The following is a 21,819-nucleotide window of genomic DNA, read 5'->3' as shown; positions in this document are numbered from 1 at the left end:
TGATGAATTTCGATCATCGTATTTCACGATAGATACGATGGATCGCACTTGGTTCGCGATCAATCAAGATCAATTGTAGAAATTTTGAATACATATACTACTCCCATTGGACGCTAACTTCAGTTCAGTTGAACAACAACGTCGAGAATCGATCTCTCGCCGGAGTGCCGCCAGGGCCGTACGCTAGATTTTCTCAGTATGGTGCGGGTCTTCGAAATGGTTTTTTCTTTAAAATAACCTTTGATTGTGGTTTGAAAAGAAAATCGATAAATAAATATAAATAAAAATCATAAATCATATACATCAATATCGGAATAACATGGACCAATATAGAAAAGCGTAGCGTAAAGATTTTTTATTATTGAATGGTTCAAATTGTTTTTTTGATTTCGCTGCTTATGCTGCCCCTTAGTTAGACCATATAAACTTATAGACCCGGCTTCAGATAACATACTGTGTTCCAAGATTACTGCATCTATCAGATGATGGATGTGGGCAAAGTGCTGAGAGTTGAGAAGTCGCAATGTATAATATATATTTTATTTGATCACTCGTTCATTTTCACTTTTCTCCTATATTATTTTAAATATAGTGCTAACTTATTCTGACAATTATAATTTGGGAAAAGTACAATTTTAATGTAGATGTTGATAACATAAAATCTGTATTTATTTCCTCACAACTTACTTGATTAAAAAAAATAATAGTAAGAGCAATATGTACATAGTTTTGTCACCATTTTTTCAAACGTTTACGAAATAATACATAAACATGTATACCTTGCTTTTATATCGCTATTCACTATCTTGAATTATCTTGTGACGTTCTTGTGGGTACCAGATATGTACTCCGTTATCTTGGACCACTGCTAAACATATCCTACACCTATGCAGGCTCTATAAGTATACATAGTCTATGTATATGGTATCATAACACGGCCCTGGGTGCCGCCATGGTGCCGCGAATGTTTCGCGAATAGGTGCGCAACAGGATTCTGCGCACGTTCCGCGTGTTCGGCGTTCAACCCGTTCAACCTAGAATTAGATGAAAAGGAAGAGCAGAGAAGGGACGCGGTATCTGCATCGAACAGAGAGACAAAGTTTTACGTGTATATGGTATACAGTATACAGTGTACAAGTAGGATAAACAAGTTTGCAATTCATTCGGAAGAATAAAAATGAGATCGTGTATGAAAATTTTCGAGCTTGTTCGAATATCGAACCCGATACATGTGTAGAAGAATAGGTTAAAGAACGTCTGTTGCAGTCTGTTGTCCCAGTGTGTCCCAGTTTGTGCGGAATACGGGTGACGGGAAAGGGAGGCGCGGTTTGCTTTTCATAGTGGCGACAGTGGGGACGACGAAACGTGGAATTGGTGGTGGTGGTAACGGCGGTAGCGGTGGTGGTGGTGACGGTAGTAGTAGTAGTAGTAGTAGTACGGGGGAAGCAGGAGGTAGAGAAGGCTCGAGGAAGGCTCTGCCAGCCGCCGGAAGAGCATCGACGGCGACGGGGGCGGGGAAGCTGTCCACCGAACGGAACGACCGCTCGGTGATACGAACAGCGAGTCGAACGGTTTCCCAAACGGATACGAGTATTGAGTATACCAACTATCAACGGTAGTCACCGATTTTCTGTCAGGTATGTTTGTTTGTACGGCCGAAGAACTTGTGTGTGATCCACGGAGTCGCGTTTCGATTCCGAAAAGTTGTTTAGACGCGGGCGAACATCGTGGCTACTATTAATTGACAGGAATGACGTAGCTGAAGGGGTGTGTCGTCGATTAGGCGGTAATCTTGGATAGTTTTTTCTCGGTGTCCGATAATCGCTTTCGAATAACGTTACACCGTCTATTCTCGCGCATCTAGATTATTATCGTTCACACCGTACCTCGAGCATCTCGCGAAACTACCGTTAACGGTAATTATCGAGATGCTCTTACGTTGCGATAGTTACGCCATCGAAAACCATCGTTCTCTGCCGCTGTATCGCCATTTGCATTGTTAAATCATTGACCTTATTCTCTTCCTAATTTCCGTCGAAAAAGATGAAACATCCGTCGCTGCGTTCTAGCATATACTAGCAGGTACATGGAAGCGAACCCAAGCGATTCTGTTTATTCTGGTTTGTCACGAATCCCAAGAATTTTCGGTCGGATCGTAACAATTCCATCGATTATTTCGAATTCGAATGGTCTTCCTTGTTACTTGTCAAAGACACGTACAATTTGAAGGTTTGCGGATTGTTTTGCGAGTAAGAAATTTCGGTATCCCTGGGTGGATCATGGTGGTTCAGTTCTTTCCTCTGCATACGCGTTTAATCGATCCGTTAGGAGCTCTGGTTTTTATGGCAGTCGTCGCCGAATCGTCGTGACATTTTTCAAAAATTTCTCCAGAATTATCTTCGACTTGACTCGACTCGATGTATGTGTAAATAGTAACATTCGAGATAACGTACGAAGCTTGACAAGATATTGACAAAATATAAACTTCGTGGCATAACACGTTCATTGTAGATTCGGTCATTTGGGCGTATTCACACGAATAATCGTATACTGAGTTCGTCTCGACGTCCTCATGATCATCGTATGCATTCGTCGTATTGGATGTATAGTAAATATTGATGTAACGTGGATGAAGCGAGATGCGATGGGGTGCGGTGCAATTCGCATGTCTGTGTCTCTGTGTCTCTGTGTTCGTTCGACGACAAGTTCGTATATCTCGAAAGTTTCATATTATTTTTGACTGTGTGTCACAAGTCTGAATCGAGAAGACGACCGTTTGAAACAGGTCACATTTTCCAACAACGACCGCATGCCTATCTATATTTTTTGTCGAAGGAGCTCGAAACCGCCCGCGCGCAATCTATCGTCTATGCCTTGGAAATAAACTGACTGTTCTCTCTCTCTCTCTCCTCTCCTCTCGCTCTTTCTCTTTCCGATTTCGATTCTATAGAAGGAATGCTCCCCTGTGCACCGGTTATCTCAATCTCTATTTTGATTCCGATTAATGAAATCCCGAGCGATTCGTATCATCGATTCAATGCAATCGTTGCTTCGACAGCATCTAAATAATCAAGCCATTTCACCGAGGCGCGTCGCTTTTACTTCTGGTGTCTTGTTACACGGAGATGACTCGATTTTAGCATAGTCTATGGAAACTTCAGCGGACAACGGATTTTATGCGTTTATGGCAAAAACAAGCGGCTGTAAATTAAAGTAGTAAACACGTTCGAAGAATCTCTGCAATGTAAGCACACTTCGTGTATCGGATCACATTAGAAGCATTTCGAACTACTGTTACATTGCATTCAACCTGTCAAACATATTTTGAAAGAAAATCAATTTCCAATGCGCTCCACTTTGTTACAATGCAGGTAGAACATTTTATATGTTTCAAAATTGGACAAACTTCCTTTTCGTGCAAATACATGCATCATACAATACACCTACATACATTGCTGCACGCATCTACATACGAATATACTCGACAGTCACGAATACGCAATGTACCGTGTACCACCCATTCAACGATAGCAGAATAAGCTTCACGTTTTTAGTTATGACATCATCGAAAGAAAATAAATTTCTAGTCCAGTCCACTTTGTTACGACGCAGGTAGAACATTTGATTTTGCATCGAGATCCGCTGTATGCTTGTCGGTCGGATTTCTTTCAAAATTGAACAAACTTCGTTTTGGGCAAATACATTTGTCATGCATACACCTACATTGCTGTTATGCATGTACGTACGAGTATACACGACAGTCACGAATACGGCGTGCTATGTTTGATCGGCCGAACGCAGTGTATGTACCGTGTACCACCCATTCAACGATAGCAGAATAAGCTTCGCGTTTTAAGTTATGACATCATCGCGGCGAGGAACAGCGGACGCGTCACATTAAGTATCTCGCGCGCGATACGTGTTCTATTCGGCCCGGTCCATTATCAGGTCTTACCGCTCCAACTCATTACGAATTTTACTTTGCATTGCTGATTTTTGACCGGTCTATATTCCACTATCCCGTCGAAGAACGATATAGAATCTCACGCTGTTGATCGAATGATGCGGAACGGCGGGTAAAACGATTATACAAGTACCGGTTATAAATAAAGAACGTTCAATTGAAGTTTGCCGTTAAATAACACTGATGAACACCAATTGACGGGCTTCGACTATTTAGTCACGGCTAATTGTACGTTTCAGGCCTAGGGTGAAGGTAAATCGACGAAAAAGTTACTGGACAAAACATTTTTCAGTTATACAATTGTGCCCATAATTATGAAAGTGCATCGTGATCGGTACAGATTATTTTGTTATTAGCAGTCCAATTAAAAAAAAAAACGAAAACAATTTTTTCTATGTTATGATACTTATCGAGTTCGTGTTTGTATATTCGCAAAAAAGGTGACCTTGACGATACTAAATGATTCTATATAATGTTGAAATAAATTTTTGACAATATTGTAAAAATTGCATTGAATTAATTTTCTTTTTATTTCGACTTGAACCACTTTGAGAATTATGGGCACAATTAGCATGTTTAATTAGTAGATTTTATGCAAAATAAAATGTTTATACGTCATTTTCATGGAAACGCAAAGATTTATCTTTTATGTAATTGATTTAAACCGATCGAAAATAACGTCTCCCTATTTTTACATCTTTTAAATGTTTTTACTGTTTCCATAAAATCCACTGTCTATTAATTAGCATTCATAGTGCAGCGACCGTGGTTACGTAGCAAGGTTATAGCGACAGGGTACTCGAGACTCGATAAAATAATCGTGAATTTCGGATTTCGGACAAATTAGTTTATCGCAATGCGCATGTACAGAATCGGTAAATGTATGTAGTTTCTTTTTGTCAACCAGATGGAAATATGCATTAAGTTGTGCAGTGGAAGCTAACTAATTAATCTCCGCGAAAGAAATGCAGCAACGAAAACGAAAAAGATAGATGGAACATGAGACTAGAACGATGGTGGGGGCGAAGGAAAGACGAGATGCGGCTGCGGTATAAATAAACGCAGTAAGAATTTCCGAAAAACGAAAACGGAAAAAGGGAAAAAATGGAAAAAGAACGTTGCGATTTCAGCCGTTCTAGGGATTCCTGTCGTCAGTCACCCCTACTGTCTACGCATTCAACGCGCGTTACACTTGACTGTTGGCTGCGAGTTTATTGATCGTTTGCTGACTTCTACCGGTTTTCTGACGTTCTCCGCGTCCCGCCGATCGACGAAATGCAAAATGCCGTGTACAAGTTGGACGCCGGAAGCCGCGATCAAAACAACGCCCCCGATGTTTTCCTCTCATTCTTTATTTCTATTTTGTTTACGTTGCCGATAACATCTCTAGACGTTGTATTAGAAGTATTTCTAAGTAGATCGCGTTCGTATTTAGAACATGTCAAATATCGGCGAAATATGCGTAAAGGTGCGTGTCCATTTCAGAGTAAAACTATCGCGAGTTACTCTCGAGAGTGAAATTCTGAGAGTAATTCTGAATGAAATTCAAATGGCCACACACCTGAGAGGACTTTCCGAGATTTGACTCTCGCGTCAGTCTCAATCAATCAAATCAAATTAGCACTCGAATGGTGACTCTGATTCGCCACTAAAAATTGCTGCACCATCATTCAAAATATTGTTTGATTTATTAAATGTGTCGGTATCTAATCAATCACTAAACATTTAGGTATTGTATGAGGTATTCTACCAACTTCGTATCCATGAAATTCGAAAAATCATAGGGAAATGGCACTGTGGTTTTGAAGAATAAAATTTGTTTCAGTCGGTATCCTGCAAAGGGGAAGGAAGAAAGTGACGGCGGCGGAGGAGGCGGAGGAGGCGGAGGAGGCGGTGGTGGTGGCTGCGGCGGCAGTGGCGGCGGTATTGGTTGAGAAGGTAACGAAACGCGAAAAATGAAACAAACGGTTCGAACGAAAAATACGTAACAACGATTTATAGTTTAGGGAAACAAAGAAGAGATCGAAATTTGTGGAGAGGACCTATACTAGCTGACCGAGATGACGGACACGAGCGAGCAACAAACCTTGTCCGAGCCGCATACGAACGGCATAATGGACGGCTTGACGGAAGAGGAGAAAAGTAAAATGAGGCCTGCCGATATCGACGCGGTAATACACGCGGTATATCTTTGTCTAAAATCTAGACAGCGGATTTGATGCATTTGTGAAGAATTTAAAAATACTGTTACACTATTTTCAACCTGTTAAACATATTAAGAAAGAAAATCAATTTCTATTTCACTCTGGTTTGTTGCAAATCAGGTAGACCATTTTTATTTTGCATAAAGATCCGTTGTCTACTATGTAATAGCGTTCATTCCTCCGATAAAGTAAAACAGCGCGGAAAATTGAACGTTTCGTAATTTCTATCATAGGATATGAGAGAAATGGAGAGAAGGAAGAGAGTCGAGATGATGATGAACTCGAGACTCTTTCGGGAAGAACTGGAACGGATTATTGAAACGCAAATGAAAGACGGAGCCGCGTCATCCGGCCTTCTGCAGCAAATTTCGGATATGATGGGTGCGCAAGGTGCTCGGTTTAACGGCAATGTATTTAAAAGTAGGTCGAAAAGTACATTAATAAACGTTCTTTCAGTGACCCGATTAACCATGGTTGGTCTGTTCGCAGATTCGAATTGCGTTTTACCTATTAACGATATACGCGGTGTCGAAAGCATGGGATACGCGAAAGGAGAGAAATTGCTGCGTTGCAAGTTGGCGGCAGTGTTTAGGTTGCTTGACCTATACGGCTGGACTCAGGGCGTAGGTGGACAAATCACGGCTCGTTTGAATCAAGATCAAGAACACTTTTTAGTTAATCCGTATGGGCTGCTATACCACGAAATCACTGCCTCCAGTTTGGTTAAGGTTGATATGCAAGGGACGATCGTGGAACAAGGAACGACCAATTTCGGGGTCCACGTGACAGGATTTCAATTACACTCGACGATTCATGCCGCTAGACCTGACATCAAGTGCATCGTTCACATCACCACTCCGTCCGTTACCGCCGTAAGTGAAAAGCTATTCGAGAGTCGTACCTAGTGACGTAAAGGCACCGGTAATTGACCATTTTTCAGGAAAACGTGAAACATAATGTTTTTGGACGTAATAATCTTTCGGAGAAGGCGCGAATAATGAATTCCGAGGCCTGTAATAAAGGATGAAAACTATTGGTGCTTTTACCTTACATTCTGTAACGATATCCGCGCGTGTTTGCTATGCGATCAATTTTGACGAAATGCTTGAAAACCTTTTTGCACAGATTTCATCTTTAAAGTGTGGTCTGTTGCCTATCGGACAAGAGAGTATAGTGATAGGTGAGGTGAGCTCGCATCAGTACATAGGCGGGTCTTTCGAACCGGAGGAGAAGGAGAAAATAGCCAGAAATCTTGGTCCAGTGAACAAAGTGATGCTGTTGACGAATCGCGGAGCTCTTTGTTGCGGAGAAACTGTCGAAGAAGCCTTCTACAACGTTTACAATACGGTGTTAGCTTGCGAGACGCAACTGAAATTGATGCCTGCCGGGCTGGATAATTTAAATCTTATATCCGAAGAATCGAAGAAAGCTATATTCGAGGCTTCTAGAAAACCGCCAACTCCGCAGCAAACGATTTCGATCCCCGAGGGGACGGCTTTAGCTGAGAAACTTGAGAAACGTTGGCGAATCGGCGGATCCGAATTCGATGCTCTCATGAGGATGCTCGATAATGCCGTAAGCATTTGTCGCACCCTTCTCTTCTTTTTTCTTAATTTCCTCTTTCTATCTTCGTCTTCACATTTTCATCGGGCATCTTACTTGTGTTTGTTCAAGAAACCATTCATTTTTATTTCTTGTAGGGATTTCGTACAGGCTACATGTATAGAAATCCATTGGTGAAAGGAGAACCTCCACGACCTCGAAACGACGTCGAAGTACCGCCGGCAGTTTCATCCTTGGGATATTTACTCGAAGAGGAGGAGCTGTACAAACAAGGGTAAATATACAAATTGATCGCGCGTATTCACCCCCGTCCATAAATCCATAAGTTCAGAAAAATTTGACGATATAGGAAAATGGTTGATAATCAATTGTTTATCACGAATAATGCAAAATAAATTACAGAATGCCTTCAAATTAATAAAAAACTTCCAAGTATATTGTATAATAGCTACGTCTAATCACAAAATAAAACAGTAAAATCAAGCTGGAAGCTTCTATGCTGTAATTACCATCTTGTTGAAGATAAGTGAGTGTCCGGTGATTTATGGACGGGAGTGTAAATGTAATTGTTAACGAGATAAAACAAATTGAACCGTTTGTCTTTCACTTTTACAGACTTTGGAAAGGCGGTCGGAAAGGCACGGATAGATCGCGTTGGCTGAATTCACCGAATGTGTATCAGAAGGTTGAAATACTGGAGACCGGAACTCCTGACCCGAAAAAGATCACAAAGGTAGAGGTTATCACTTTTGAAAATAAAACCGAGTAGACTCGGAGATATAATTGCGTACGGAAGAGCACGTATAATAATAACTTCTAAAAAAAATGTAAGGTGCAATTCGGGAAAAAATGTTATCGAAATGTTGAACGAAAAGTGCAAACTATATTATGAGAAAAAAAAGTTACTATTGAAAAAAATGTCAGTATCAACGTTCGTAAATGTTTCCAAGACCGTGTTCTTATATTCGTCATTGTTTAGGAACTATCGCTCGCTATTCGTTTGAAAGAAAAGAAATTGTACGTGCAACTTTTTGTAACTATTACTCGTTTCGTTAGTCGATAAGCAAAAAGAGGAATGGAAGGAATAGATATCGTTCCCCGACTTTCTTTCGCTTTCCAGAAACACATATAGTTCCATTTCAACGAACGAACCGCCATTCCCTTCAAACTTGTTTTGTCTATTTTTCAAAAAAGTTACTCGGAACGATTTGAACGCTTCTACTGTTTGTAGCTATATCGTATCACTGGACCGATTGTCGCGCGTGAACGACGTTCGTATTCTGTTACATGCATTCCATTTTATGCTAATTCAATAGAAGATACATTGCGGATATATATAGTCTACGAAAAGAATTAGGGGGCGTGTGAAATGGAGAGAGAGTGAGAGAGAGAGAGAGAGAGAGAAAGGGAGGATTGAGAGAGCAAGCAACAGAAACGTAATTTATCATATAAGAATCATCGAAATGACTCGCATAGACTTTCGCTTGTGATCGAACTCGAAATATAATTCTGTCTATCGAGCCGTAAGCAATGTGTCGTTTGGTCCGTATTAAAACGATTGTCGCCGTTAATAAACTTTACTGGATTTCTCTATTGTAGCTTCTTGATATTCAAATAAATATATGTCTACTGTTCATCGTGTATAGGTAATTCTTTAGAAAAGAAATGGACCTGTTTTCATGTTAGCCAAGGAAAAGTGATAAAGAAATAAGATGTTGCGGTTGTTCGATCAGTCTTGTTCTCATGAAGGACAAAGTTGTACGGATTATCTGTCCGAATTTGCGCGATCACGATGTTACCGGTAGCCGTAAAACGTCGATTCGGGATTGTGTATGAACGTGTGCCTGTTAGTCGTGTCGTCGAAGCGATGAATGTTCGATTCTTCGCCCCACTGCATATACAAAACCAGATCGATCGACCCTGTAAATAGAGAAAATGGAAACGTCTACGGGGAAAAAGAAGTATTCGCGATCGATACACGCGGACGAGTTTACGCGTTTCATTTGAATTCCATACGGAATTCGTTCGCAACTAATGAAAGTTGTTGACGAGCCGAAGAACTCGAACTGTCGAATTCGATGGGCGAACGATACTAAAGATTACAGCATCTCTCCCGAAATACTATAAACTAAACTATACTATACTAGAATGTAACATAATATAATATTGCACCGTACCATCTTATGATATGATATTATGGTTTGCAATAACACGCGACGACCTCACCGACTACGCAGGCACACATAGCGTACGCAAACAATGCGAAACACACTTTGACGATGCTGTACCGTACGTTGAATTATTGACGGTGGTCGACTAACGTTCTGGTTTTGTGTGCAGTGGGTGCCAGACGGCTCACCGACCCATAGCAGTACACCGGTCAAGATCGACAGTGCTCTCCAATTTGTACCGAAAAACACCAATCCGAAGGAGTTTAAGCAAATACAGCAACAGGTAAGTGTTCCCACTTCGCGCGTAAGTATTCGTTATTCTGACGTAACGTGTAGTACTTGAAAATTAAGAGGATGCAGAAACTTTTGCGCGCTGTGTTTCCACATTGGCATTTCGATGTTTCTAGATAAAAGATTATCGAAGAGCGGACAAGATATCGGCCGGACCACAGTCTCATATATTAGAAGGTGTTACATGGGAGGAAGCTAAGAAGATGCAGGTAACGCACATTTTCTTCTAGAGATTCGCATAACGATGTCCGGCCAAACGATATTTATCGCAGTCGAATATTATTGTATAGTAGCTATGCTTTCCACAAAGACAAAAGCGTAAAAGAATGTGAGATACAAGCGTTTTCTTGGTTTCAAGGATGCCACGATTAGCGGAACCGGCGAACAAGTAGTTTTGGTGGGAGCAGCCAGTAAAGGTATCATTCAACGAGGTTTCCAGCACAACGCGATGGTCTACAAAACTCCGTATGCCAAAAATCCTTTCGACGCCGTCACGGATCAAGAGCTAGATCAATATAAGAAAGAAGTCGAACGCAAACAAAAAGGAGATCCATGTGAGTGATAAAGCGCTACCACACTTTTCGGTAATATTCGTAATGGCACTCGTTTCATGTAGGGAGTACTATAGCATGATCTTCTTCTCGATTTAGACGACGAGTCGCAGTCAGAATCGGAAGCCTTGTCGTCGTTTAACGTTAGTCGCGCAACACACGAGTCGAGTACTGCGAAAAGTCCGATCCAGTCGCCGGTCTCGGTAACTTCAGAAACTGAAGAAGAAAGCAGAGATGGTAAGTATATGTGTATGCGTGCATGCATGAATAATTCGCTTGCTTTTGAAGATATTTTACAGGTGCAGACGTCAACGAGATATGAAGGTCTACTCTGTTTTTTTAAATGGAACGGTATGGTTTTTTATTTAAATTCTGGTAGCGTGTTTCGAAGTATTTGAAGAGTGCTTTGAGACAATTCATTTTCTATTGCAGTTCATCTTAAGTTGAATGATCTTCATTATTATGACCTATTGGTCATCGTATTCGCCTTGAAACACACTATCAGAATTTAAATAGAGAACCATACCGTTCCATTTAAAGAAACAGAGTTGACCTTCATATCTCGCTGACGTCTCCACCTATAAAAAAAATGAGTAACATCAGATTACAAGCGCCTCGATATCACGTAAGTGTGTTCTTCTATCTTCAAAAGTAAGCGAGTTATTCAGGTGACCTGTTCGCAACGCCGCACCCTGTATACAGTGTGTATGGACGGAGATAACCAGAGACAATTTAATTTTGATTCACAGAACCGCGAGTGCTCCGGATAGAAACGAAACAAGTGCCTGCGCCGAGTCAGCCAGAAGTTGTCCTGAGCGACGGTAAGAGTCGACCGAGGCTTGGTAATATTTATTTATATTCTACGTGTCGTCACGAAAGCGTTTTCTCCATTTGTCAAATGATACTCCCGCTTTCGTGTAGACACGTAGCTTTCTCAAGGGTAAGGTAAAGCATTGGGAAAGAGCGAATTCTGTGGAAAGTCGTGGTTCGCAGGAGCTTTTTTTCTTTTTTACCCCACTTTACTTCCGTCTTTCCTATATTTCTTATTAATCGTTTCTATATATCCTCGTCGAGGTTTACGGTGAAAATCTTAACCCTTTGCACTCGAAAATTAAACATTTCATTCCTAGCTAGAATTTTTTAAATTTCATGGATATGAAAATACCTAAATGTTTAGTAATTGATCAGATATCGACGTATTTAATAATCGAGTGCTAAGAGTTAACGATTGAAAATCCATTTGTTCTCCTTCCCCTTCTATCACAATACTTTTCATTTATGATCACTAACGCTTGCACCGTGCATGACCCTAAATTCGCATATCCACATGTTTGCTGTTTCAATTAATCGTTTTATTGTCTCGTTCATTTTCTGTTTTGTTCTTTTCTGCACGTAATTATGCTTGTCACTTATCATTATCAATTACGAATCGTCGAGCCTTAGAAGGAGTGTCCCGAAACACTCTGTCAAATCTAAGAAAGGAGAAAATCCAAAGAATACGAATTCCTGATGACTACATTGTCGCTGTGCATACGCATCCAATCTAATAGTTTATTGCAACGCGTTACGTTCTTTTTACATAGGTTTCTCGCGAACACGTCGAGTTTCAGGTACACGGGTGTGAGCATCCGTGATCATAACACCGAAGGGGGAGAATTTTCCTAAACAAAAGTAGTGTTCTTAGACAATGTGGTTGCAGATCGTGATTCGCCGAGCAGGTACTGCAGCGAAAGTAAGAATGGTCGAGAGATGAAGAATGAAATTTGCGTCGATAACAAGGAATGCGTTTGTCAACTATGCATTCGACATCGACACGGACACGGAGACGGACACGAATACTTAGACGAATACTTTCGCGAACACGATCAAGAACATGAACACAGACTTCGGTTAGAGGTAGCTCGAAGTGGTATGATCGCGGAGCGGATGACACCTACGATAGTATACACTCCGAAAATAATATTCCAGAAATTCGACACCTTGGCTGAGTCGAGTGTCGTACATATGAAAACTGTGAAGAAGGAGAAGAATGGGATGAAGACAGAAGAGCTAAAGAATCTGTGGAATACGAGCGGGACAGGAGTCGACCAAACAACAATGGAAATATTAGGTCTACCGACTTGTCCCGATAAACAAATTCGAGAAAACGACAAAGACGAAGTAATGAGTCACAGGTCGATCGAATCAAACGTTTCAGAACGTATCGCAGAAATTCTAAGCCGCGGTGATACGTCTGCGCGTTCGAACAAGATAAGATCAAACGCTCTTTCACGGTCAGCTGTCGGGATTTCGACAAAATACAACCTAAATGAGACGGATATGACGTTACTGTATAGTTTGACACCTTCCGTGGAATCGGAGTGCCTGGACAACATGAATGAGAGAACGTTGCTAGCAGGCGAAACGAACAATAATCATCTGCATTCTCCCAACCGATCGAACGAAGGGAAACAGCAAGATCGTGATTTCGAGGACCCTAATTTCATCTGGTTCGACGATCTTCTCGAAGATAACGAGAAACACGATCGTTCGTTCAGCAGCGCACATACCGGAGTTTATTCGAACGTGGGATCCGACACGTTGGAATTGCCTAGTTCCACAGTTTTGGAATTGCTCGAGACCTCTGGTGACGATTTTCGAAATGACATCAGCATTAGCGCGAACGAAATCATCGCGGAGCTTGACGCCAACGACATTTACGCGAGTATTTTTTGTCTTGTCGCAGAAATTTTCGAGAGAGTTTATACACTTTGCGATACACGGTCGATCGATCAGTACGGCGAGTTACACGTGTCCACGTCCACTTCGACTTTATCGCCTTTACTGTCTCGATGTCTTTCGTCGTCGACGTTGTTGTCCACAGTGAAAGACGAAATTTATCATCCCGCAGAGAAGAATGTCGGAAAACGCGAGAGAAGCAGAGAAGACATACCCATCTTCGTTGTACGCGAAATCGTCCACCACGTAATCGATGTAAACAATGTAAACGTTGCGAACGATCAATTTGAACGAAAATACGAGAACACCGCGACTGAAACGATCGCGGACTGGTCTTTCAAACAGGCTAAAGACTGTGCGAACGCGGATCTTAAAGAAGCTGAAAATACTACAAGAAATCAAATTACCTTGACCGAGGAGGAGAACGAATCTGTCACTGTTACGGCAGAGCCGGTTATTGGAGCCAAGACAGAGTCCGTTGCAGTTTTCGAATTCCACACGATAGCGAGGAGAAACTTGATAGCCGACCAGAAAGAGGTAGAATTGAATTTTCGAGTCGAGACGAGTCGCGATAGATACATTGTCGACGATGGAGACGATGGAAAACACGAGACGCTGTGCAATACCTGCCCAAATGACGAAGCAACTGTGTTACTGGCAGGAGGGTCGTCTTCCGGTTCAGTTTCAGGTTCCGATAGCATCAGTTGCGCAGAACGAGAAGCCAGTTTCGGCAATTCCTTCGAGAACGAGAGCGACGACAAGCAAACAGAGTCGCCGAAACTGTCAGAATTCGAGGATCTCGTCGACGACGAGACATCTTTGAAATGTTCCGAGTTTTCCGACGACTGCATTTACTGCGTTAATCACTGCTGCGCGCTCGATCATGATCGCGACGGTTTTCTGCCATCTATAAACGAGGAATCCGAGAGCTCATTTGTAGCGTCGACGAATACAACGGGATGATTATTGTCACGAGAATGAAGTCAAGCCTGATCTCTCTACTTACAATCGAAAGAATACGAAAGAAACGTCACTTTCGAAACTAACTCAATCGAACGTTTGGTTTAAGCGTGGCTGTTCATTCTCTCGAAGATGTTCCCTCGTTATCGGTTTAACCCTTTGCACTCGAGTGGTGACTCGGAGTTATTAAATTTTATTTAATATTTTAATAAACCACTGAAAGTATTGCACGAGGTATTATATCAGTTTTATATTGATAAAATTCGGTTTTCGAATTAGAATAGTTCCGAGTGCAAAGGGTTAGCTCGCGAATGACCCGAGCATCGAATCATATTGCGAAGAACGCTTTTTCAGTTTCGTTTTTATTGATTTACTTTTATATTCGGAATGCGGATTCATTTATTTTTTGTTGGTTGTTTTAATTTTTAGTTTTGTTAATTGTTTGTTAATCGTACGCTCTCGCCTCTGAACGATAACAACAGCCGTTGTCGGCCTAGCGACAATGTAATTCGAAGAATGCGTTTTTTTGTTCTGTTTTTTCTCATTTGTATCGTTGTCGTTCGTGTTTTGCGACTGCTTTGCACATCAGGCATGTATATCTTGCGTTTGCAGCGAAATAAATTGTTCCCGTGTTTTTCAAATTGACGCGACTGTAGCTTGTCTCTTCTGTTTCTTTCGCCATTCGTCGCCATTCACATATGCTTGATCATGGTCTCGGCGATTCGTTAATGTTTTGCGACCTTGGTTAACGCGCTTCACCAAAACGAAGAAAACTAACCGAGTGTATAACTTGCACCTTGCGACGATCGTTGTGTACGGACGCGTTCTTTTGACTTTGCGATGCGTAACTTTGTGCTTTATGTTGCAGGAGAAAATACTGTAAACGGCGATCACTCGGACGCACATCACAGTACATTTTCACAAAGTAGCAAAGAGGTTTGTTGCCCGTACTTTCGTTCACTGACACATTTTATGTTGTTCTCGGGCTTTCTTCGAAGCAACTTGACGCGGTTCTCAGTGATTCACAATTCTAGCGTTGCCTCGACAAAATTCATTTACGCCAGGTTCTAGTAGCAAGTTCGACTTTGGGAAAGTTCGAGCACATTTAAAATGTGTCTGAAGACGACATCGAGACACTATCGTTTCCACCACCGACCCACATACGTACTACGTACCTCTCGGAGAGTTTATTTATCGGAAAGCTTGTCCGACAACGTTTCGTATTTCATCGTTTCAAGTTGACGACGTAAATACAGTGGGTGTACAAAGTATTCGTACACCTTTTAAAAACGAATGACTAACGAGGGATTAGTTTACTAGAAATTGCGAAGGAAAAAGGAAAGGTCTCGATTTTTTAATATTTTATCTGTTTTAAAAATTATGTGCACATTAGTAAACTTCTAACGTAATAAAAAAACTCAAGCTGTTGGGTGCAATTTTGAAAAAGTTATTCATTTTAAAAAGTTGTACGAATACTTTGTACACCCACTGTATACTGTATACCTCTCGGAAAGTTAGTTTATCGGACAGCTTGTCCGACAACGTTTCGTATTTCATCGTTTCATCGCTTCAAGTTGACGACATGAATATATTTTTAAACTCATGCATAAATAGTGTTACAAACAGCCTTTAAACAAGCTAGTCTGTCGATAATGTTCGCTTGCATGATTGGGGCGGCAGGGGTGGGATATTGTTCTTCTTTTAAAGTCGTGGACAATTTATCGTTCGTGTTCATATTTTTGTAAATTTCCAAAAAAAAAGAAAAACGGTTGAGAAAAAGAGGGGCCGCGCGCGATGGACCATAATTGAGAGGGACGGAGGGACTATGGGAATCCGCGATAGGGGTGGAAAAGCATGTAGCCATGTATTTGCAAAAATTGGCTGTTTGCATGTGCATGCAAAAAGGTTTATGGTTATGGTTGGGACCTTCCGTGTTAAGGGTTCCGTGTCGCAGGATGTGAGCGTTAGCGAGGAATCGCCAAAGAAGGAAAAGAAGAAGAAGAAAGGCCTCAGGACACCGTCATTCCTAAAGAAGAAGAAAGAAAAGAAGAAGCCACTCGAGGCGTAGGTAGTCCTAATTCTGGTACGTACACGCAAATCGCAAACGTCAACAATAACTTTGTTTCTATCGACGAATGATCGATCGGTCGATCTTGAATCTTTATATACTTGACTTGTATCGAGCGACCGGCGCACAGTGGTCTGAGAACGCGATTTTACTGGCCAAAAGTCTGAATGTTGGTAATCAAATGTTTTTGAATGCGCATATAAAAAAATAAAGAAGCAAAAATAAAGAGACACGCATATCGCCATTTTCCAACGAAATATATTTTAGCTATACAGTTCAACTAACGTAAGCAATATGTATACATATATACAGGGTGGTCCACCTAAATATGTCCTTTATTTGTGATGACATAACAAATGTCTTTAACGCAATATAAACGGTAGCACAATAAGGTGAATGCTGGTGAATTTTTCCAGAGTTTTCAAGATCATCGATATTTTTTCCTTGAACACTTAAGGATAACTTTTCATTTTAAAAACTTAAGGATAACTTTTCATTTCAAAGACTTAAGGGTAACTTTTCATTTGTTCATTTTAAACACTCAAATATAACTTTTCATTTTAAACACTAAGGATAACTTTTCATTTTAAACACTTAAGGATAACTTTTCATTCTAAACACTTAAGGATAACTTCTCATTTTAAACACTTAAGCATAACTTTTCATTTTAAACACCTAAGGATAACCTTAAAAGTAAGCGGCAATGAGAAAAAAAAGGTTGAACCTCAAAAATCCACCTTCGGCTAGTAAAATCGCGTTCTCGGACCACTATGGCGGTGAGGAGTCTCGTGAATCACATCGGAGATTTCTATAACGATTCCTCGATATAGCGATCGCAAGAAGGCGAGACTGTCACCTTTTAACAGTTCCGAGCTCCGAGCTCCGAGTTAGTTGGATATTCGTTGACTCGCGGCCATTACCGTTCGTACCTATATTTTGGAATAACCGAGAAGACGCGCAAAATAAGATAAGGTAGGCAGGAGGTTTCCACGTCTGTGCATTCTTTTTATATTAGCGTAGACGAGCTGGCGCTACTGTAATTCGCATAGACGCAGTAAACTTAGAACGCGTTCTTCTTAGCCGCCAGATAGAGATTGACATGGTTGCTGCAGCGGTATGAATCGTATTGTTACTCACGGCCGTTATACATATACATACGTCTTACATATTCTATTCAGAATTCAGATTTCTCTGTTGTTTACCACTGGAATATTCGGTCGCGACGCATCCCAAAAATCGCATGTACAGTCTTCCCACGCATAGTCACTTTTTTCTGCGGATAGTGTTACTTTCTTATCCCCCCTACTTTTAATTATTTCGTTACGAAACCTGTCCCAACGAATTGGTGGAATTATTTGTTTTAATATTCTATACTCCGAATTAAGCGGAGTATGCCCCATCGTGGAAGGGGTAGGCGATCTGGTTTAGATCGCGGAATCACTGTAGTAACACTATGCGAGGGAAGACTGTACCGTCATTTCCTTTGCTCTCGTAACCCACCGGTACTGTTACCGTTAATATAATCGTTTTACTTTTCTTTTCATTCGCAGACACTGCCACGAACAAAAGCTTATTGCAAATAAATAAATAAATAAATAAGAAAAGAAATGAAAACACAAACGAATGGAACCGAATAAAGATGACAACGCGAGACAGCGAAGAGTCGGAGGTCGCAATGCGAAACAAAAAGTGCGTATCTAGAAGACGAATGAATATAGGAAATAGGAAATAGAAAATAGAAAATAGAAGATCGGAAGTAAAACTAATTGTGCAACAATCACAGCATCTTTCCAGGACTCAAGACTGCCATCGCATTACGTCTATGATAAGGAACTATATTGTACTGTTAATGTTTTTACGTTTTTAATTTGTTAAGGCGTCACGCTGATGTATTTAATCCGCTATTTAATTTCGCCTTCCCAGCCCCCGTTTGTGTAATGCAATAAAAACAAAATTACGTCTGAAATTCACGAAGCAACCACAGAAATATAATTTTCGGGTATTGCTATGCTTGCTTTTAATATATATATACATATATATATATATACATACATATATATATATATTACTTGGACGAACGTTTCCAGTGCAATTTTAAATTGTACATTGTACGGCGTACGGAATAGATTTTTCGCATTGTCAATGCTCTTTGTGTAGTGTTGTATTGTTCACGTTGATTTCTCCTAGTGGTTGCGTCCTGTATCTTATTTCAGATCAATTGTGGAAATTTTATACCCTAGTTGCATTTATGGTTGGCCAACGATGAAAATTTATGACAATTATAGTCGGTTAATTAACACGAAATTTACCAACATTCAACCGTCATTTACTCGCACTCTACTGTGTACATATCTAGTTACATGGAACTTTATATAACTCCAACATAAATCAATTTTTATCCAATAAAATAACTACCTTAACGCAAAATGAATGCATTTGCTAGTGTAATCGACATCTGTTTATGCTTGAAACGCTAAATTTAAAGTTTCGAAATTGTAAATACTGATTAAAAATTAAATATAGTGCGTCATACAGACGTTGGAAACGTTGCTACAACTAAAAACTTGTTAATTATTATATACTGTACAAATAACCTTAAAAGAGAAGATCAGAATAATATGTTAGGGGGTCCAGTTGACCGTTCGTATTATAGTGACGTTGGTCCGCCGGCGTAAAAAGGTGACATCAATTTCTAACGGTTAGCCACCCAATATTGCAACCAAGGCCCAGCAAAATGCCAACCATAAATGCTACTAGGGTAGTCTGCGACGAGAAAGAGAGAGCGCGTAAAGCGAAAGAGCAAAGACAAAGCGTATACGAGACGGAGGGAGAAGAGAGATGATAAACGAAGAGCTGCATCAGAATTCATCGTTCAGATCCGCGTCTGCGTCAATCGAATCGAGTCCAACTTCTTCGTAGTCCTTCTCGAGCGCTGCAAGATCTTCGCGAGCTTCGGAAAACTCTCCTTCTTCCATTCCCTCGCCGACGTACCAATGAACGAAAGCTCTCTTGGCGTACATAAGATCGAATTTGTGATCAAGCCGGGCCCAAGCTTCGGCGATGGCCGTGGTATTGGCCAGCATGCAGACTGCCCGTTGTACTTTCGCCAAATCGCCACCAGGAACGGCTGTTGGTGGTTGATAATTGATCCCGACCTTGAATCCAGTCGGACACCAATCCACGAACTGTATCGAACGTTTGGTCTTGATGGTGGCGATCGCAGCGTTTACGTCTTTCGGAACAACGTCTCCTCTGTAGAGCATACAGCAGGCCATATACTTTCCGTGTCGTGGATCGCATTTGACCATTTGATTCGCCGGCTCGAAGCAAGAATTGGTAATTTCTGCCACGGAGATCTGCTCGTGATAAGCTTTCTCGGCTGAGATCACGGGGGCATAGGTCACCAGCGGGAAATGAATTCTCGGATAGGGTACCAAATTCGTTTGGAACTCGGTTAGATCGACGTTCAGCGCGCCGTCGAATCGCAACGAAGCCGTTATCGAGGACACGATCTGTCCTATCAGCCTGTTCAAGTTTGAGTAACTAGGTCTTTCTATGTCAAGGTTCCGTCGACAAATGTCGAATATCGCTTCGTTGTCCACCATGAAAGCGCAATCCGAATGGTCGAGGGTCGTGTGAGTGGTGAGAATGGAGTTGTAAGGTTCAACGACCGCTGTGGAAATCCGCGGCGCCGGATAAACCGCGAATTCCAATTTCGATTTTTTCCCATACTCGACGGAAAGTCGTTCCATCAATAGAGAAGCAAAACCCGAGCCGGTTCCGCCTCCGAATGAATGGAAGATCAGAAATCCTTGTAATCCGGTGCACCGGTCCGCCAACTTGCGCACTCGATCGATCACCAGATCGACGATTTCCTTGCCGATGGTGTAATGACCACGCGCGTAATTATTCGCCGCATCCTCCTTGCCGGTGATCAATTGTTCCGGATGGAACAGCTGTCGATACGCTCCCGTTCGTACCTCGTCTGCAAACACAATCGTCGTACATATCTCATTTTCCATTTCTACTTGTATTTCATTTTCGTTTTTCATTCTTTATTCTTTTCCCTTTTTTCCCCTCGTTCTCGCTTACCGACCACCGTAGGCTCCAGATCAACGAACACCGCCCTCGGCACGTGTTTCCCAGCACCAGTCTCGCTGAAGAAAGTACTGAAACTATCGTCCCCGATCATTTTCTCTGACGGCATCTGTCCATCGGGCTGTATACCGTGTTCCAAACAGTACAACTCCCAACAAGCGTTTCCAATTTGCACGCCAGCCTGGCCGACGTGAATGGATATGCACTCGCGCTGAAACAATCGAACGTTCCTATTCAAAAATTTGTTCGTTTCCCGCGCGCGCTCTCTCGTCCTCTCCCCCCAATCCCCTCTCGCAGTCGCGGACTCTTTCTCTTCCCGCCCGTCCCCCTTCCTCACTCTCTCTTACTCTATTTTCTTGGTAGTTTCGTGATGGTCGATAACAGCGAATATTAGCTTTACAACCATCTGGTTTCTTCTAACGAAGAAGCGCAAATAAAAAGGATAATCGTATGTATATTACCGTTTTAATCGAGTCTATCGACCGCGTATAAATTGAATAAATTCTCTCAATACTATATCGGAATTGTCTGAACTCCCTTCGAAAAATCATATAGTTCTATTCGAAATGCTATTAAAGCATTTTAAATCACAATTGCCATGTCGAGGTGATCTGAGATTTCACAGAGTCCTCTGAAAGATCTATTCCCGCTCCTAGAATGATAATGTAAATAGACCGTGTTCCAAACAGTACAACTCCCAACAAGCGTTTCCAATTTGCACGCCAGAAACAGTCCAACGTTCCGTTTCAAAAATTTGTTCATTTCCCGCGCTCGCTCTCTCATCCTCTCCCCCACACCCCTCACACTCTCCGACTCTCTCTCCTCCCTCCCCCTTCCTCACTCTCTCTTATTCTATTTTCTCCGTGGTTTCGTGAAGGTCGATATCGGCGAATATTAACACAAAGCAAAGAACAATCATGAAAAAGAGACGAATTAGTCCCGAATGTCCGATGCTTCGTCGCATTTCGACATTTGACGCAATAACATCGAATTAACGATCGATTTTGATCGTTGACACTGTAATTTCACGAGTCGACACCGCTACGATTCCGTCTTACCATTTTGAGAACGTATTCCTTGTGTTGTTGAAAGGAGAAACACGGATTCGTCGAGCACCAACGCGTTTCTAGAAAAACGTGACGCCGTTTCTCTGAACGATAGCAACTAATGACGCGAGTTCGGTCGACGGCCGCTTATATCCTCGCCTTCGCGTCGTCTCAGAATTATCTCG

The 21,819-nt window shown here is 41.5% G+C and overlaps 3 protein-coding genes across 9 annotated transcripts; 2 read left to right on the top strand and 1 right to left on the bottom strand.

Moving 5' to 3' along the window:
• Nucleotides 1-1,038: 1,038 nt before the first annotated feature.
• LOC143216105 (protein hu-li tai shao-like) lies at nucleotides 1,039-18,456 on the top strand. Of its 7 annotated transcripts, none has more exons than XR_013010514.1 (16): nucleotides 1,039-1,637; nucleotides 5,790-5,902; nucleotides 5,966-6,147; nucleotides 6,402-6,588; nucleotides 6,658-7,040; nucleotides 7,294-7,743; nucleotides 7,869-8,005; nucleotides 8,347-8,464; nucleotides 10,072-10,185; nucleotides 10,310-10,402; nucleotides 10,552-10,747; nucleotides 10,844-10,981; nucleotides 11,494-11,565; nucleotides 15,291-15,358; nucleotides 18,041-18,179; nucleotides 18,274-18,456. XR_013010514.1 is itself a non-coding variant. In XM_076438889.1 (16 exons), exons 3-15 carry the CDS (start codon nucleotides 6,025-6,027, stop codon nucleotides 16,488-16,490), a joined length of 2,193 nt encoding a protein of 730 aa, XP_076295004.1. In that variant the 5' UTR covers nucleotides 1,039-1,637; nucleotides 5,790-5,902; nucleotides 5,966-6,024; the 3' UTR covers nucleotides 16,491-16,505; nucleotides 18,041-18,456. The 7 variants fall into 7 exon arrangements, 6 of the variants coding, with proteins under 6 accessions (XP_076295004.1, XP_076295001.1, XP_076295005.1 ...); XM_076438889.1 differs by adding an exon at nucleotides 16,377-16,505 and having other exon boundaries at nucleotides 18,041-18,456; XM_076438886.1 differs by adding an exon at nucleotides 16,362-16,505 and having other exon boundaries at nucleotides 18,041-18,456.
• Nucleotides 11,572-15,284, top strand: LOC143216114 (uncharacterized). Its single transcript, XM_076438908.1, has one exon. It carries the CDS (start codon nucleotides 12,494-12,496, stop codon nucleotides 14,423-14,425), a length of 1,932 nt encoding a protein of 643 aa, XP_076295023.1. The 5' UTR covers nucleotides 11,572-12,493; the 3' UTR covers nucleotides 14,426-15,284.
• LOC143216118 (tubulin alpha-3 chain) lies at nucleotides 18,299-21,790 on the bottom strand. The gene is made up of 3 exons (XM_076438921.1): nucleotides 21,647-21,790; nucleotides 20,583-20,799; nucleotides 18,299-20,475 (listed from the first exon to the last, which is right to left on the bottom strand). The coding sequence occupies exons 1-3, from the start codon at nucleotides 21,647-21,649 to the stop codon at nucleotides 19,349-19,351; spliced, it is 1,347 nt and encodes a 448-aa protein (XP_076295036.1). The 5' UTR covers nucleotides 21,650-21,790; the 3' UTR covers nucleotides 18,299-19,348.
• Nucleotides 21,791-21,819: the final 29 nt, after the last annotated feature.

The sequence above is a fragment of the Lasioglossum baleicum genome, chromosome 15 (genome assembly GCF_051020765.1).
Source record: "Lasioglossum baleicum chromosome 15, iyLasBale1, whole genome shotgun sequence".
Lineage (NCBI taxonomy): Eukaryota > Metazoa > Arthropoda > Insecta > Hymenoptera > Halictidae > Lasioglossum > Lasioglossum baleicum.
The sequence above is the reverse complement of the archived record's forward strand: the minus strand, read 5'-3'. Positions and strand labels throughout refer to the sequence as shown.